At 45.5% G+C, this 16,599-nt stretch overlaps 1 protein-coding gene across 3 annotated transcripts in view; it reads left to right on the top strand.

Moving 5' to 3' along the window:
• The window catches only part of FBXW4 (F-box and WD repeat domain containing 4), a 60,839-nt gene that overhangs the window by 18,582 nt on the left and 25,658 nt on the right, over nt 1–16,599 (top strand). The window contains exon 6 of one of the 3 annotated variants that reach the window (XM_032116443.1): nt 14,465–14,626. The exons of the other annotated variants lie outside the window; for them this stretch is intronic. Within the exon in view, the coding sequence (XP_031972334.1) occupies nt 14,465–14,626 (162 nt within the window). The remainder of the gene's footprint in view (nt 1–14,464; nt 14,627–16,599) is intronic. 3 annotated transcript variants of the gene reach the window in all.

The raw sequence follows: 16,599 nt of genomic DNA, 5'->3' as shown, positions 1-16,599 counted from the left end.
GTGGAGGCTGATCAGGTGCTTGTGCCTGCAGCAGGAGCTCAGTGAAGAGTATGTGGTCTTTATTTCCTATACCAGTGGAGTGATCCGCTCCTAAGGAGGCCGTGAAGGTGGCCCTGGGTTCCTTGTAGTGCCTCAGGTGGGACCTGTTCATTCTTTCTTGATGAAGGAACGCTGACTTGCTAATTAGAAACAGTGAACTGGATCCTCTTGAGATTTTCTGTGCCGAAAAGATGCTGACTTGTATTCTCATTCTCTGGCAGAAGAGATGCTGAGCAAAAAGGTCCCTGCTTGAGAGCTGCATGCAGTGGTTAGAACTCAGTTTTCTTTGAACATGTTGAACTGGCAAAGATGGAGTTCAGGGATGTGGTTTTCCAGCCTCTGTTGCCTGTAGCTCCAGGCTTCTAGTGCAGGCATAATGCTACAGTCCAACTTCAGCATGGGAGACAAGGGCAATACATACACCAGTGTCTTCCAGGGTGTTTTATAAAGTGCTCCTGTTCCTGAGGAAGTGAAAATCTGAGAAACCCTCACCGTTAAAATCTTAAATCAACGAGCAATGATCTGTCTCTGTGGTTCCCTGTTAAACTGGTCATCTGCATGCAAGAGAGGTTCTTCCTCAGCATACCTCAAGGAAGAGGGGAGGAGGAGCTACTGTTGCTGCTCATGTGATGTCTGCAACTACTAAATTTTAGGCTTGTGCAAAACCACAATACTGTCCACAACTGCTGTTCTTACTAGATTTCCAAGCTTGTTTTGCAGGCAGCAGAAACTCAGTGGTACGGAGCTAATGACTTTATCAGGGAAATGACACTCCAGGCTTGCTATGATTTTGCTGTTCCCTTGTCCCTTTGCTCCAAGTGTTTGAGACAGACTGTTTTTGAAGAAGTGCCCTGTGCGTTAGTGCCGCTGCAAGATGTGATGGAAGCCCTGTGCTGCAAGGGTCCCTTTTCTGGCAGACAGGCTCTAGCTCAGGCACTGTGGCTGGTTAGAGCCCAGTGGCATGCTGCTTCCTACTCATAAGTGATGACCTACTGCCGTGGCCTCTTGTCAGGACAGTGTTCCTCTCCCTGGTGTGCACGCTTGTGCACACTCTCTGTCACAATATTTGCCCTCAGTCTCCCCACCCCCCCTTTCCTCCCTGCAGGGTGATAAATTGGAGGTGGTGGAACAGCTACCCCATGAACAAGTGGGCTTAAATTGTGTACTCTCATTTTTTTATGAGTCTGTGGACTGTACCAGCCTCTCCCACTAGCCCACTCTACTGCAGCCCCCCTTACACCTCCATATTTTAGGGAGGGGGGTGTGGAGAATTAGAGCCAATTAGCCACATCATTAATTCTTCAATTTGACGGCTGATATAGCAGGGCCTGAAACACGCTGCTGACCTCGTATAATGGGAACTCTGCTCCTTAACATATTGACGATGGAAGAAGTTAATTAAAATTCCACAGAGAGAAGGTGTCGGCTAACCTATAAACCTGTCGCTTCTCAGAACAAATCGCAGCCATCCTAGAAGAGAGAGAGGATCAGAGCAGGAGGGCATGTGGTGGGGGTGGGCCAGGGCAAGGGGCAGGGGAGATGAATTTTTCACTAATAGGTTTTATTACTTGTTGTCTAATGAGGGCGAGTATCAAAAAGATAATATCTGGTTTCTAGGAAGGTCTGCTTTGGGGAACTCTGTGGTTTCTGTTTTATTTGCAAGAGCCCATATTTCACCCATATGCATTCCCTATGCAATTGTGTCAAGCTTTTCATCTCTTGCAGTCCCCATCTTTCTAGTCAGGGCTTGGATCCATTTGTTCCTTAGTGAGACTGAACATGGCCTATAACTTCCACTTCCTCCTAAACACTTAATGTGCCCTTCTCATTCTCCTTTCTCAGTTGTGCTGATGTAAACTGAGATCTCCTCCATAAGGACAGGTAGTTCTCCTGGTGTAGAACTGCTGGAGAATCAAGCTCCAACCACCTAAGTATTTTGGCCCATTGCTGCTCAGAACCCACTAGCTGTTTCTGCTATGGACACACAGAGATCAGAAACAGCTCAAAGCAGTTGTGTGCAGTGGGGTGGGAGCAAGGAAGACTCCTCCAACTCTAGCCATTCAAAATTGCTTTGGGGAGGCTATAGTTTCCTGACCTGGAAGTTTGCCAGGACTGAGACACTAGAGTACTCAGGGTTGTATTCTTACTGGACTTCAGCTGTTAATGGGCTGAAACTTTTTGTCTTTGCAGTGATATCTTCCTCTGTGTGAAGCTTCTTACAGAGTATCCCATATGCTTGTGACCCACAGCTGGGTTTTTTTCTGTGCCTGCTTGTAGTCCTGCACTGCTGGACAGCTGCTCTAGAGGACAGTGCCTGTACACTCAAGCTAAATGTTAGGGACTTGTGTTCTTGGAGCACAGCTCCTCTGGCTTCAGGCATTTTTTCTTAGGTATCCTGCTTTGATTTGTCCATAGTTTCCCAGTGTCAGTACAGAAGTCATCCTGTAGATGTACGGAGCTGGGGGAGGAGTCTTCCTTGTTCTTTGTGTAGTGGTGCTGTTCTGGATGGTTTTAGGGTCTGCAAACAGCATGATTCCTATAAGGGAGATTAAGTAGAGGAAAAGGTGGTAAAAGGGTACCAAGAGTATTGGATTTTCTGTGCAGGGAAAAACTGTGCTTAGTCCTTTATATAACTATTTCAGCCATGGAAGTGTCTTGGCATCCATGTGTGTTGTTGGAACTTCATTGCTCTGGGGATCCCTACCAGTGCCCTGCAGGGTAGTGGGGATTGGAGGGCGTTGTGTTCATTCTGCGTTTTCACCAAGTCTTCTGCAAAGTTGTGATGGTCGATGTGCTTTGGATAGCAGGTCACACATTGCGTGTCACATAAGTGACTAGAGAAGAGTCTGAGAGTGTCCTTGAAGTAGGATACTTAAATAAGGGTATCTCCGCTTCCTTCAGTGACTGGTTTAATTGCTCTCCAAAGCTGTCCTTCTCCATGGATTAGTAAAATGCTGTACTTTGCTGCGTACTCTAAACTACGGTTCTTAGCTGCTCATAATCCTCTTCTCCCTGAGTTCATTTGCCTTTTGAACTCTGCATCACGCAGATGTTAAACTTTCATTTACTGCTGCTTACTGCAGTGACTTATGTGTGCTCAGGGACCAAGGCAAGCCTAAGTGCGGTGGACCAATTCAAATGTGCAAAGTGAGGCAAACTCAGGAGTTTCTGGTATAGCAGTGGTACCTTCATGCTTTGTGGTTCCCTGAGGTGGCAGTAGCCAGGGAAGAGAAGGGAGCAGTGTACACTGTAAACTGGAGGGAAAAGAAAAGAAAAAAAAAAGTGGACCTTCATGTTAAGTTCATTATTAATCTTGGATCCAGATTTTTTTTTTGCTGTTGAATTAAAGATTACTCAGATCTAAGCTGGCTTCTCCTGCCAGGTCTGGCCACTGGCATTTGCTATTTTCATTTAAAAAGTTTTAAATATTTATCATGAGATGCTGTACTTGAAGTGTGTCGGATTTTAAAGCAAGAGAAGATGGAGGCACAAAAATGGTTTCCTATGTGCAACTGTAGATGAGCAGGAGGATGCCAGGTTTCAAGTGTAGACAGAGAGCTAGGAAACCCTTGGTACATTTTGGGGCAACATCAGGCAATCGTAAAGTGCCCTATTGTGACAGAGACATGCTTTGGGTGTGTAAGCCCAAGAGACAGTCTCTTCTTTTCTGACTGTGTCATTAGTCTGCTGCAGTAGATGACCTCTCCTCATGGATGTTGCCTTGGTGAAGTGCTGGTTAATTCCAGAGAGCAGGAAAGTTTGTACTGAGGACTAGCTATCTGCATTGGATGCTTACTTTAAAGGAAAATAAGTATTTATGTGAGCAGTGGAATTTAAAAAGCCAGGCTGGCTCTCCTGTTCATGCAGTGTTGTAGTTGAGACCTAACTCCTCTATTTGAACACGCTGACTTTAACCTAATTGCCTCTCCCATGGATTATCATGAGGAATTAATATCTGAGGAGATCTCTGCTCCTGTGGACAACCTCAGGCAAATTGTAAAACATACCCCAAACTCGCTGGGGAAAGGAAGGAAGAGAAAGGTTACTGACAGGCAACTTTACTGAATGGGCCTCTCTTCCGTTGGGAGCAATCAAAATGATTAATTTTGAGGGCTTCTTTTAATGGTTATCTAGAAACTTTTTGTGAAAGTGTAACAATATGATCTTGCAGATTTGCCTTAGAGCAAAACCACCCACTTGAATCAGAGTAACTTTGCAGTGGTTTTAACTGTGCAATTGAAGCCCTAACATGTAGAAGTTAAAATGTTGGCTAATGTTCCCCCAATCCTCATTTCTTCCTCCAGTTTTATCTGCAGATTTCCCCTACTACATATCAAGATGAGCTGTTGACCGTAGTGGTGCTCTGTTTTGACCTAGCTTTGTGCAGTTAACCTCCCTAAGTCTGATAGGACTTGGGAGAAGTAACTGGGTTTTGTTCGGGTTTGTGCACTGCCAGCAAAACAGCCGGCAGCAACAGCTCTGCTGTCCTTGGGGATCTTCCTAGAGCCTGGTCGGTTTGAATAATTGAGCGGGGACTCTGACCTGCAGCTGTTTCTTAAGCGGGACAGGAAGAAGCTGCTCAGCTGTGAGATCCCAGAGTGGACTTGCAGTGTTAGTGGTGGCATTAACTACCATCTTTTACTGACCTCAGAGGGTGAGCTGGATGTGGGTTTCTAGATATATGCAATAGTCATAACTGACTTGGTGCTCTTTCACCCTAAAGCTGAAGAGCAGGAAATGAGTATCAGTTTCTCCCCTCTGGAGCTAAAATGACACCTGTGTCTTATCCATTTGCCCTGACTGTTCCCTTGATGTTGGGAGGAAGAAGACTTTGTTTTACCTTCTTTAATTGTGAGATAATGACTCTATTTGGTGTTCTTCACATGGGTGAACACATGAACACGCATGTGTCCTTTCCCTCTCCTCTAGAAACAAACATATATGCAAACATTTCTGTAGACTGAGAAACTGCAGCTTAACCTTTCTTCACTTCAGTTTCTTTCCTTTGCCCTCTAAAGCTCACATGATTGATGACTTCCTCCCTTTTTGTCACTTTTCGCCAATACTCTAATGTATATATTTTCTGTGACTGTGTGAATTGGCTCACTAGTGGTTGTGGGCAGGTGAGCAGGTTTTGGGAGGCAGTAGCTGACTGAGTTGGAACCCAGACATCTGTTTCTAATCGTGTTGAGCTGTGTTGCACAATGAATTTTTTTCCCTCCCCCTGCAGTTTTTTATCATCTTTCCCCTTGCTTGAGGGGAAAGTCTGTCTCAGAAAGCTTGGAGGAAGCATCTTTCTTGTGCAGCCTGGTTTGCACAGGAGAATCCGTGACTGTTTAATCGATGTGACAGAAGAAACTTAGTAGAGGGGTCTGGCAACCTTATGGTTTGAGGTTTCCATTTCCAGTTTGTGATTGTTTTCTCTTTGCTTTTTAAAGTCGCAGGGGGACAAGGTAACTTCACCAGACCTTGGCTGCTATTTACCTTTGCTCGGTTGTGCAGTGTGCCTTTGTTTTTCCACCTTTGATCAGTGTCCTGCCAACAGATAATTTAGCAATTGCATCCTAGGGTGGAAGTGTGGAGTTAATGTTAAAATTAGGGTTTTTTTCCTTTCCTTACTTCTGTGGCTGATGGAGCAGAGAAGAGGAGAGGGGAGGTGAAGGGGGCCATAAATTCTGGACCTGGTGATTCTGTTCCTTGTAGAGAAATGAAAGCCTCTGATGTCTCTTCAGCACTTTCATTAACATTTAAATTAAGGGTTTGTTTTCCAGGCGGCTTCAGTCGCAACCCTTTCATAGTCTGACGCATGGAGGTTGTTCTCTCTTTTTCTCTCTCCCTTTTTCCAGCTTGCATATCAGTGTACAATAGTAATCACTGCTGTATTTTTTTTTCTGATCTCTCAGGAGGGCAGCGACCTGACAAGCTGTACCAGAGGTTCAAAGAGAAACAGAAACGGAGTGCAAAGGTAGATGAGCAGGAGGATGCCAGGTTTCACTCCTACAATTAGAGTGGTGTCTGTTCCCTCCCCGCCTTTCAAATGACTGCTTTTGGGGGTGGGAAGGGACACAGAGGGATGGACCTTTCTTGCACGGTGAGAGCCCCAGGTGCAGATGCCTCTAACCAGGCTCAGCTTCCACTGTTACTCCTCCCAGATGAGGCCGGACAGTGTCACTCAGAGGATGCGAGCTCATGCCCTGAGGTGGGAAGTGAAGCTATAGTGTCCTAAGATAGCAGCCTGGCCCTTCTAAAGGAGTGTTGATTCACTCTGAGGACAGCAGGAGACTGGTCCTCAGCCTGCCATTGGCATTTGAAAGGAGAGCGATAGTGGAGGATATTGCCCTGAAGTAAAGGCAATATCTGTCTTTTGTGCTGCAGGGCTTAAGTAATGGCTGCTCTGAGCACTGCAGTTTACAGTGTCTGAAGTGTCAGTTTGGATCTTGGCTTACAACGACCTAAACCAGACCATGCCTAGCCATAGCTAAGCAGTTTTTGGTATAGGAGCAGTTGGTTCAACATCAAGAAGAAAAAGCCGTTTTCCACCTGCTTCAACAGTTGTGTAAGAGCTAAGGAACAAAGGGACAGTTTTAGGAATGTCAATGACTTGCAGTGGAGAAGCAATGTAGTAGGATTTGTGTAAAGACATGGGTCTTTGTCCCAGAGCTCTTTTGGAATCTTCCACTTCTAATCTCTTACCCAGCTGGTCACCACTGGTAGGCTGTTACCCTCTGCAGGCTCTCTGACAGGAACTGTGGGGCTCCAGTAGCACTGCACTGGTATCTTTTAGCTAGAAGACAGAGTAAAATGAGCCAATGCATGAGCAGTGTTTAGCATAAAGAAACTTACAGGTTGTGACTGTTACACTTTTCATGACTTCACTCTACTACCCCCCCAAATTTGTTTTCCTTTCACTATGACCTTCATCTAGGTGAGCTTTGAAGAATGCCAACAGGATGAGAGCAGCAAGCTGGCATGGGATCAGGAATGATATTCTCTGAATGACAGTAGATATGGTGCATAAAGAAGAGTGCCAAAGATTTCTGTTTCTTCAAGACTGATCATAAGTGGTGGCCATGACTTATACCATGTGGCTCTTCTGGAGGACCTAATTTAAAGTCACACACTTGCAGAAGCATCCTATATGTGCTGAATAATGTTCCTGGTACAGAGTTTGGATTTTTTTCTTTCCTTTTTGTGTGAACTATCACAGACTGTAGTCTGTCATTTCTTGTGTCACTTGTCAGCTTGAAGTATTGTGTTCTGAGTGTACAGTGATGACTCAGTGAGTGATGCAGAACAACCTTTCAGAGGCAGTTGATCTTGTCCATATTCCAAGTGCTCTGGAGCTGTGTGATGGGATGTGCTTCTCTGATCCCATCTGACCCATGCTCTAATTGTCTTGTGCCCATCTCATTGTTCTGCCAGTGCACATGGGTCCTACCTCTTCTCTGTGTAGTCCTAAAAACTGCCACCGTCAAAATCATCTTGGTTTCTTCACCCAGTATCATGCAAGGGGGAGTCAGGATGTCTGCTCTGCACTGCTGGCATCTGTCCACTCTTCCAGGTGCTTCAGCTTTTGGAGACTCAGAGATTCACATCCACTGAGTTTTTCTTCTTCAGGACTCACTGTTGGATGGTGCTGACTGTGCTTAGTGAAACCCACAGCCTGCGCAAACCGAAGATCTCAGGAATGGGAAGAAGGATGCTTAGTATTTGTCACACAGTGTCCTCGATCATGGCTTCTGAGCCACCTCCAGTGTTGCTCAGTCTGTAACTTTTCAGTGAGGAGTGCTTTTAATTTAAGCTCTCCTGAGGCTGGATGCCAGCATGGAGCTCTGCTTGGCTGCCCTAGTGGTACTTGGGGCAAGTGTGCTGCAGCACTAGCTGGGGTAACTCCTACTAATTCTCTGTGGAAGCTCCACTGTATTTATGGGTGGAGAAGGCAGGGGGATGCTTGCTCTCCCACCTTCCCCCATGTTGTCTCAAAAGTCCTTGGTGCATCTTTGATTAGGTGTAGGTCAAAAGAATTTCCACATCGTGACCTTAATAACTGGGGTTGATTGGCAGGCAGTCTGCGGAGAGGGAGCAGCCTGTTCCTTTCATCTCCCTTGGTGCCGTGCTGGGACAATGGGCCAGCATATTTTCCTTGTTGTTCCTCATTTGAAAAGGGTCTGGTATCTCTACTAGGTACCTGTGACATGGGGGTCTTGATTGGGGTCTCATAAAGGGCCCTGTCACTGTGTCCAAAGGCCAGGAATACAAAGGCGGTCAGTGGGTGGGGGTCTCAGCTGACCACTGAAGAAGGGAGGGGAGGGTCCTGGAAGCAGTGGAGGGAGAAGCAACCCCTGATGGGAGACCTTAAAGGGGGGAGGGGGGGAGGAGGCGGCCCATTTTTGTCCCAAACTCATCAAGCACATCTGCAGAATTGTCCCAGCCGCTGCCTCCCAGTTTCAAAAGAAAATGATCGTTTGATAAACCGTCCTGATTCACCACTTTCTCACAAGGGAGGGAGACCCACCTTTGACCTCTATGATTTCACATTGGGCCCAGCTCCCCCCCATCCAATTGCTGGAGAAACTTTGAAATGCATCCCTTGTGCTCCTTTTCCTTCTCCCTCTTTCCCTTTACTCTCTCTTCCCCCCTGCTTTTTTTTTTTCAGTCCCCCTCCTCCTCTTCCCACCACCCCCACCTTCCCCACTCTCCCGCTTTGTAGAAAAGCAGGCATACTGCTTTGGAGTTTAGGCAAGTAATTAGTAAAATCTTTTCTGCAGCACAATAAAACCACAGCCCTTGGCCTGCATATTCCCACAATTTACATACTTGCGGGCATTCGAGAAAACAAGTGGTATTCCCAGTGCATCGTTGCCTATGAAAATCATTTGGAAGGCAGGGAGGGGAGGGTGCTGAGACCCACTCGCTCCTGCAAGCTATAGGAATGTGCATGAATATATTAAAATGTTTTCACACAATGCTTGTATTTTCCAACGGGAAGAGGCATCTTCTGGATGAAAGGCAGCTGGCCCAGACACAGGCCTCTTCCGAACACTCTTTCCCACTCAGGGTTTGTTTGCATGGACCAGATAGAGAGGGGGCCTGGAGGGGGAGGAAGGGGCAAGGCTACTATTTATGAAGAGTAAATCTTTGTGTGTCTCTTACCCGCTCCCCATTTGTGGTCCCAGAAAGTAAAATTATGAGGGAATTGTGTCTGCAGAGGGGGCAGGAAGGGAGATCATCAGGAGTTTCTGCAAAAGCTTTTGGAGGCATTGCAAATGTAGAGAGGAAATAGCTTGTAATGGAGCATATAGTGCTGTGACCAATGGGATTCAGTGGCTGCAGCAGGAAATGACTGAGAGGGAGCTGACTATCTTGAGCAGTATTAGCAAAGTGCCTATTAATAACAGAAAACACTCTTGCAGCACTTTTCCAGCTTCATCTTACTGTCAAGAACTCAATGCTCAGTCTGGGTAGCATGTCCAGCTGTTCTCCTCCTTTTTCCACGAGGGTAGTTGTTCCAGGCTGTGCCACTGGTGGAACCCAGCAGTTTCCAATCCTTTTCAATCAGGGGCCACTTAGCTGCCTTTCCTCCAAAGAGATTCTCCAGGCACTTTCAACTTATAGGATGTTGACAACAGGTGTGTGGTGAAACTTGGTCTAGAGAGTGTAGATCATTGATTTCCTTTCTAACAGACAAGAACTGAAGGAGAAAATGGAAGTGAAAGAAGGGAGAGGCTGAACACAAGTCCTGAATGGCTTGGCTTGGGAGCAGGGTTTGTATGTAGGGAAGACCATGGGTTCAGCTCCAGGGATACTGTTTTATTTGAAAATATTGGGGCAGGCTGCAAAGAGGCTTTGCTTGGAGGTAGGATGGTGGCTGCATTTATTTATTTTTTTTTTTTTCAGTTACAGTCTTTTGGTAAAAAAGCCCTTTGAAATTTCTGTGGGAAGTGGTGTGGCACCAGCAAGGTCATCTAGATACCTTTTCCTTATGTGGTGTATACACAGCTCTTCTGGGTGGGTAACTTGTCCAGATGGGTTTTACCCTGAGGATTTACATGTCTGCCCAGGCACAACCATGGCAGCACAAATTTATGGATGCCATGAAGAGCTATTCCAAGGCCCACACTACCCATCTGAAGTCTCTGGTCTCTTGAAGGAATTTGCAGAACACAGGCTCCCAGAACAAGGCATAAGCCATTTAGAGAGAAGTGGGAAAGCTTTATTGAGACTTTCTCCTCAGCTGAGCCAACTCTTCATGTCCTTTCTGACCAGACTCTCCCTGTGAGAGATGAGAGAATATGTATTCCCCAGACCTACAAGGAGCTAAACAATTTAGAATCTCAAAACCTTTTGCAAAAGAATATTCTTGCATGGCAGCTGTTCCTAAAATGCATCTGCAGAAGAAGCAAAGCTCTGTAATGCTGTTGCTCCTGGCTGGCCTGCACTGGTCATACTGGTGTTGGTCATGGTGCAAAGGTCTCTAACCTTTTGTTGGAAACAACCAACAGCCCAACTTGCAAGAGGGCTTACTTCTTATTTTTAATTATTGTCTTCCCAATTCTCTGCTCCTCCCCTTCATCTTTCTGCATTTCTTAAAGAGGCAGTGGAGGGAAAAAAGCTTTGGTTTTTGTTTGGGAAGGGGGTTAGGAAGGGCGACATGGCCCCTGCAACCTCTCATAGGGGTGTCTTGTCAGGGCGCGGCATGGAGGGCACAAACAGATCATAACCTTTAAATGAAAATGTGATGGAGGGGAGAGATGAAAGCAGTGAAACAAATTAGATACATCTAGAGGGGGTGCTCAACTGGAGAAAATTAGCATTTCTTCCTAATTGGAGTGCAGGGCATTCCATCACAGGGTTTCATTACAAGGAGGGAAGCACTGGGCCTCTTTGGGGGATTCCCCCCTACCCTCAGTTTTTCTAGAAGTAAAAAATACATTTGGGAGAGAACTGCGAAAAGTACTGAATTTATCAGAGTGAATGTTTCAGACTGCTGCAGGAGGAAGAATTATAGTAAAGCACTAGTTCTTTGCTTATTAAGACAAGAAAGTGATGATTGTGTACAAATGAAGGCAGTTGCTACTCCTAGTTTTCCTGAAGGAAACTAAAAAGTATACAGGAGGCTACAGGTGATGGTAATTTTCTGATTCAAGTACTTGCTGAATCAAATTTCTAGACTATCCAAAATGCACTAGTTTGTTTGAAGCAAAGGGATATGTTTTTGATTATGGTCAATGGAGTCAATTCAAGCCTGTTTTATACTGCATATCAAGTCCATGCTGTGCAAAACACTTGTTTAATGCATGTTTGCCTGATTCTACCTCTAACTAGTGCTGTTGTATCCAATAGAAATTTGTATATATCCCTGGGAAGACAATGGCCAACTTCCAGCACAGAGTGTCTGGTGGCTGTTTTGGGGCTTGTGCACAGCTTTGTGATCCAAATAGCTTGTGCCAACTTGAGGAACAGGCAGACATGGATGTGCTTTATATGTGCATCTGTATGTATGAATGGATGCAAGGAGTAACTTAAGAGGCAATTCAAGGGACAAGGTTTTACATAGCATTTCCTGGTTAGAAGTAGAGGGGGACAGTTTCTTTTTTCCAAGCATGGATTTGATCGTTTATCAGTTAGTGCTGTCAGGAAAGGCTGGGGGGAAGAGGAGAAGGGGGAGGAAGAAGAAAAGAAAAGCATACCTTCTTCAGGTGTGTGGTATGCTATGTATGTTGCTCTGCCAATCTACAGGTACAAACTTTTCTGTTCCAGCTCAGGAGAGGGAATGTATGAGCATATCAGTATGGATCGTCGGAAACTGCTGAAGGAAGGGTTCTGTCTGCAGAGAAGGTGGTTCCTGACAGAGTGGGAGATGTTTACAGCAGCACTGCCTTCATCCTGGGCAAGCTCTGTCATCCATGTGCTCAGGATGAGGTTGCAGATGGTATGAATTTACAGAGGTCGTAAATGTAAATCTCTGACTTATCACTTGCTGCTGAATTTTGGCGTTTTGAAACAGAGCATAGCACTGTGCACAGGAATATTTTCAGGCCTACAGAAAATACTGTTAAAAATGAAAGCATGGCTCAGAGGTGGGCTTCTCCCATATTAGGTCCTGCATACATCAGGATGATGATGTCTCCTGTCGCAACATTCTCCTTGTCACTTCAGTCCTCACAAAAAATGCTTGGCAGACTGTTTAAAATAAGGCAAGAGGGGAACAGGACCAGAGAGGCGGGAGTTTGGAGAAGAGCAAATGAGTAAGAGCAGGTAGTCAACTTTGAAGGAGCAAGTGAGTAAGAGAAGACAGTCATCCTTGAAGGGAAACCAGTTCCTCTGAAGAATGGGAATTTCTCCTCAATGTGTGCATCTGGCTTGAGTGCTAATACACTTTCAAATGGAGCATGCCAGAGCGCCTCTTGCCTGTAACTAAGCTTCAGTTTCCTTGGGTTGCTGGCATCCTGAGTATCTGTTATGAGTTGAATCGGACACTGGAAACGTGGACAGAATTGTGTGGCTCTGACTCTCTCCTTGGCTCCATTGCCTCTGGTTTCTTTTCAGGTCAGCATGAGACTGTCCCTGACTGGAAGGCAGAGTGGAAAGTCTGTTCTTTCTGTGCACTGTTGCCTGTATTGTGTTCTGTGGTTCATTATCTAGGATTTTTCAGATCTTCTCTACCTTCCCTCCCAACTGCATGAAACACAACTGTTGCAACCACTTTCTTGCTCTAAAGAGGTGTTGTGGGTTCATGATGCTCCATTTACCATCCCACATGCCTACATGTGGGATGTACTCTTACTGCTTTGTAGGCATCCTGACACTTAGCAGGTGCAGGGCTAATTTGGGACCAGGTATTAAAGCCAGCTTTTAATGTGCATTGCCCTGTCTAATTAGTAAATTCTTTTTCTCTCTCCTCTGAGACTGAGGCACATACTCCTTTAAGTCTAACCGTCCATCAAAGAGGACTTGAATGAGGCCCTGCTATGGTTGGCAGACACAGGCAGCTAATGACAAGAGAGAGCCCATTTCCTTTGAGAAGAGCGACCTGTACCAAGGTGATTTATAGTCCCAAAGATTTATTAGTGTGGGGGCTGAAGAGAGGCTTGCAAGCTGGAACCCAACAGCTTGTGTTTTTTTCAGGGGAAAAAGAAATCTGTATGTGTACCTCTTCCTCACTCCTGAAAGAAGTGAACTCATCAGAAGCAGTTGCAGACTAAGCTGGGCCAAGCAGCAACTGCTACCATTGCTGTGCTTGGTCTCTTCCTCCTGGTGCAGCTGTGTTGAGCTTTACAAACCTGTGCTTTGTTCAGTGACCTGCTTCGGCTGTTCAGGCTGATTTAATGAGGGATGGGGATGGAGCAGGACTGTCTGATTGAAGAGTTTCTCTCTTGCATCCGATTTGCTGTCTTGGCCAAGAGCATGTTCTTGTTTTCTGTATACTTCCCCTGGATTTTCTCCTCTTTGACAGTGGAGAAGCAAGGGAGTCTGTTCCAGATATTAGAAAAGCAATAATGTTTCTCTAACATCTGTCTTCTGATGGTCTCAGAGCACTCTGGGAACATGGATGGTGTGCAGATCACTTCAAATAAGTTTGGAGCCTGGCAAAGCATGGACTTCATGCTCCTAGTACATGGTGGAAAATATGAGGTACTTTAGTAGTATTGAGTGCAGGTGAGCAGTGCTGTTGCCACTGTGCAGTGTCTGAGTCCTCTGCTTCCCAAACTGGTTTGTGAGACCCTCATGGTCCTGAGACCTGTGCTGGCTCTTCAGCTCTCACAGTAGAGCCAGTGATATTGTTCCCTGCTAATTTTAGGAGTGACTGAGGCTGGTTGAAGCCTCAAAACATTGAGCAATTAACCTGCCTCAGAAGGAGCAATGAACCAACAGGTTTTGAAGAGGAGGTACAGCAGAGGAGCACTCCTCTGTGCCAAAGAAATGGCTGCATTACTAGTTTGTATCGTGTTTTTGTGGTCTTCCCCCGTACTTGGCCCCAAGTAAAACACTCTGCAGAAGTTAATGACGTGCTGATACTTGGTTGCCTCCATTATTCCTTGTAAAACCAGCCTGAAAAAAATATGGAGAGTAAGATGATGGTGGGTAAACTCGAATGTGGAACTGTTATTCACCAAGTCCTACAACAGTAGTACCAGAGACATTTGAAATTACCAGGAGATTGTTTTAAAGTGAATAAAAGATATAGTATTCCTTCACACAGTGTGAACTTAGTGCTTCAGAAGGTTGTAGAAGTGGATGATGCCAGCAGTTTTGAAAGTGATTTTGTAAATTGTAAATTTTGTGAATTGTAAATTCATGGATAGCAGGTTCATAATGGGGGACTAGGTGGGGATACACTCTTTAAAATCCTTAATACAGCAATTGTGGATGCAAAGCGAATGACCACAGAAGGTTGCCAAGCTTACATGTTCTTCCTGAACAGCATCTGCCAGTACCACTGGAGACAAAATGGTGAGCTGGATGGGCCATGGCTTGACAAATGTGGGCATTTCTCTTCTTCTTCTGGCCATGGTGCCAGTCCAGCACACATCTACCCCAGCGTTTGGTGTTCAGCAGTGGTCAGCAGTAAATGTCTATGGAGAAGGTAAGAAACAAGAGCAAAAAGATACTTTCCTGCCTGTTCCTTCCCAGCTTCCAATGAGAAGAAGTTAGGGTTTCCCTGGCTAGAGTTTTCATCTGGACTAGTGTTTCTTTCATATTTGCAGAGGACGGCTCTGTGAGCAGCTCATCTCTTCTTTCTGAATCTGTTAGTGTTCTGGGCTTCATAGGCTCCTCTCAAATTTAGTGTTGTGTCCTGAGGAAGAAACACGTTGTTCCATTCTTAAACCTTTTGCCTGATTGTCTTACAGGGTTATACAGTGAATGATTTCTCTCTCTGGATACCCTCCACTCTGTTTAAAGTTTTAATATTTTTCCCAAGCCACCCGAACTCCAATATTGATGGCCTTGTGTGAAGCAGTAGCAAGCCACGACTTGCAGGTACTTGCTGGCCAGTTGTTATTTGGAGTGGAGTTCATATGGAGTGGAGTTCAGGCATCCCTGAGCTGTGGTAAGCTCATCACTTCCTCCCAGTGCAGCCTCTGACTGGAGTCCACAGAGATGCAGCCCAGCATGAATTGATGGCCACGTAATTGGTTCTTGTGTATTCACATGATAAAAGATGAGTGACAGTTTCGACTGGGACACTTGTAACTGGCTACAGAATCAAATACTGATGCTCAAGTAATGTGCTCATTTCAGTGTAGGACGTGTGAGTGAGCTTGGTTCTGGCCTTTCTTTGTGTGGGTGTTTGACTTACCAAGTAGAAATTGTTCTTTTAATAGCTGTGTTTTTGGATCTGACTTCCTAAATTCTCAGAGCACATGGAAATAGGGCAAGCCATGGAAAGGAAGGGAGGAAACTGTGGTTTCACACTCCTATCCGCAAAGCTGCCTAGGCATTTAAAGCTTCCAGACTTCTGTTCCTTGAAGTGTTGGAGGACTGACTGCCAGCAGGTTGTCCTGCTTCACCTAGACAGCAGCTTACTGAGTGGCAGGAGGCAGTGTGGTAGTTAATATCCCTTTATCAGATATTTCTTCTCATCAAAGGACAATGTGTGTTAGGGAATCCTCTGTTTGATTGCAGAGTTGAGATGTGTGCATGAAGAGTCTTTTTCTGAGTCCTTTCCAATACAATCCTTTCCCTCTTATACCATTTTATGTGTTATTTTTTCCCTGATATACTGACATAAAGCATCATAATAAATTACTGCTCACCTTCTTGTCTTATCCTTTCCCTATCTCTATGCCATCCATTTTGCCTGATCCCTTTCCCATCTTCATCTGGCTTATCTCAGTTATCTGTGAAATGTAATAATTCTTAGCCTGCTTTGCAGCCCGGCCTGATTACAGATACTGAAGGTGATAACCTGTGCTGTGAAACTGTGCCTTATTGATGTCAGCATGGTTTGAACTCTGGCTTCTCCAAAACTTTTCCACCGAGTTTTTAGGTGGTTTGGGATCTGTGTGGGAGGTGGCCACTAAACATCTTTATGCCTTAGATGTGTGTTGTCTGTTACTGAAACCTTAAGTGCCTTTCTTACAGGGCTGGGGCTTTCTGGCCTGACTGGCAGGTTTGATTTCTCACTCTGGTGCTTGCTTACAAACAAGCATGCCCTGAGCCTGCGGATGGGGAGGAGGGGTTTTATTCAGGATCTTGGTTGCTTAAGGCTGAAGAGTTGACATGCTCCAAACACTTAGCATGAAAACCCTAAAGCAAATCATATTGCATAGAGTGGAGAACTGGGGAGGTGGAAGCTGCCCAGCGCTTTAAGGGCAAGTGGATTAAGGCTGTTGCAAGCGTGTCCGTGTCAGGGATGGAATGATCAGAGCAGGAAAGCTCTAGGAGTCATTTCATGGCTGAGTTAAACACAGATGAGGCTTTGCTTCCCTCCTCCACAGAGCACCTGTGTCTCCATGCCTCAGTGTCCTGGCCCTTTCTGTGTGTAGCACGTGCTGCATATACATGCCTTTCCCCTTTCACCTTTCCTGGTCTTTGACTTCTTAAAACCCTCTGAGC

This window comes from Corvus moneduloides, chromosome 8 (assembly GCF_009650955.1).
Source record: "Corvus moneduloides isolate bCorMon1 chromosome 8, bCorMon1.pri, whole genome shotgun sequence".
Classification (NCBI taxonomy): domain Eukaryota; kingdom Metazoa; phylum Chordata; class Aves; order Passeriformes; family Corvidae; genus Corvus; species Corvus moneduloides.
The sequence above is the reverse complement of the archived record's forward strand: the minus strand, read 5'-3'. Positions and strand labels throughout refer to the sequence as shown.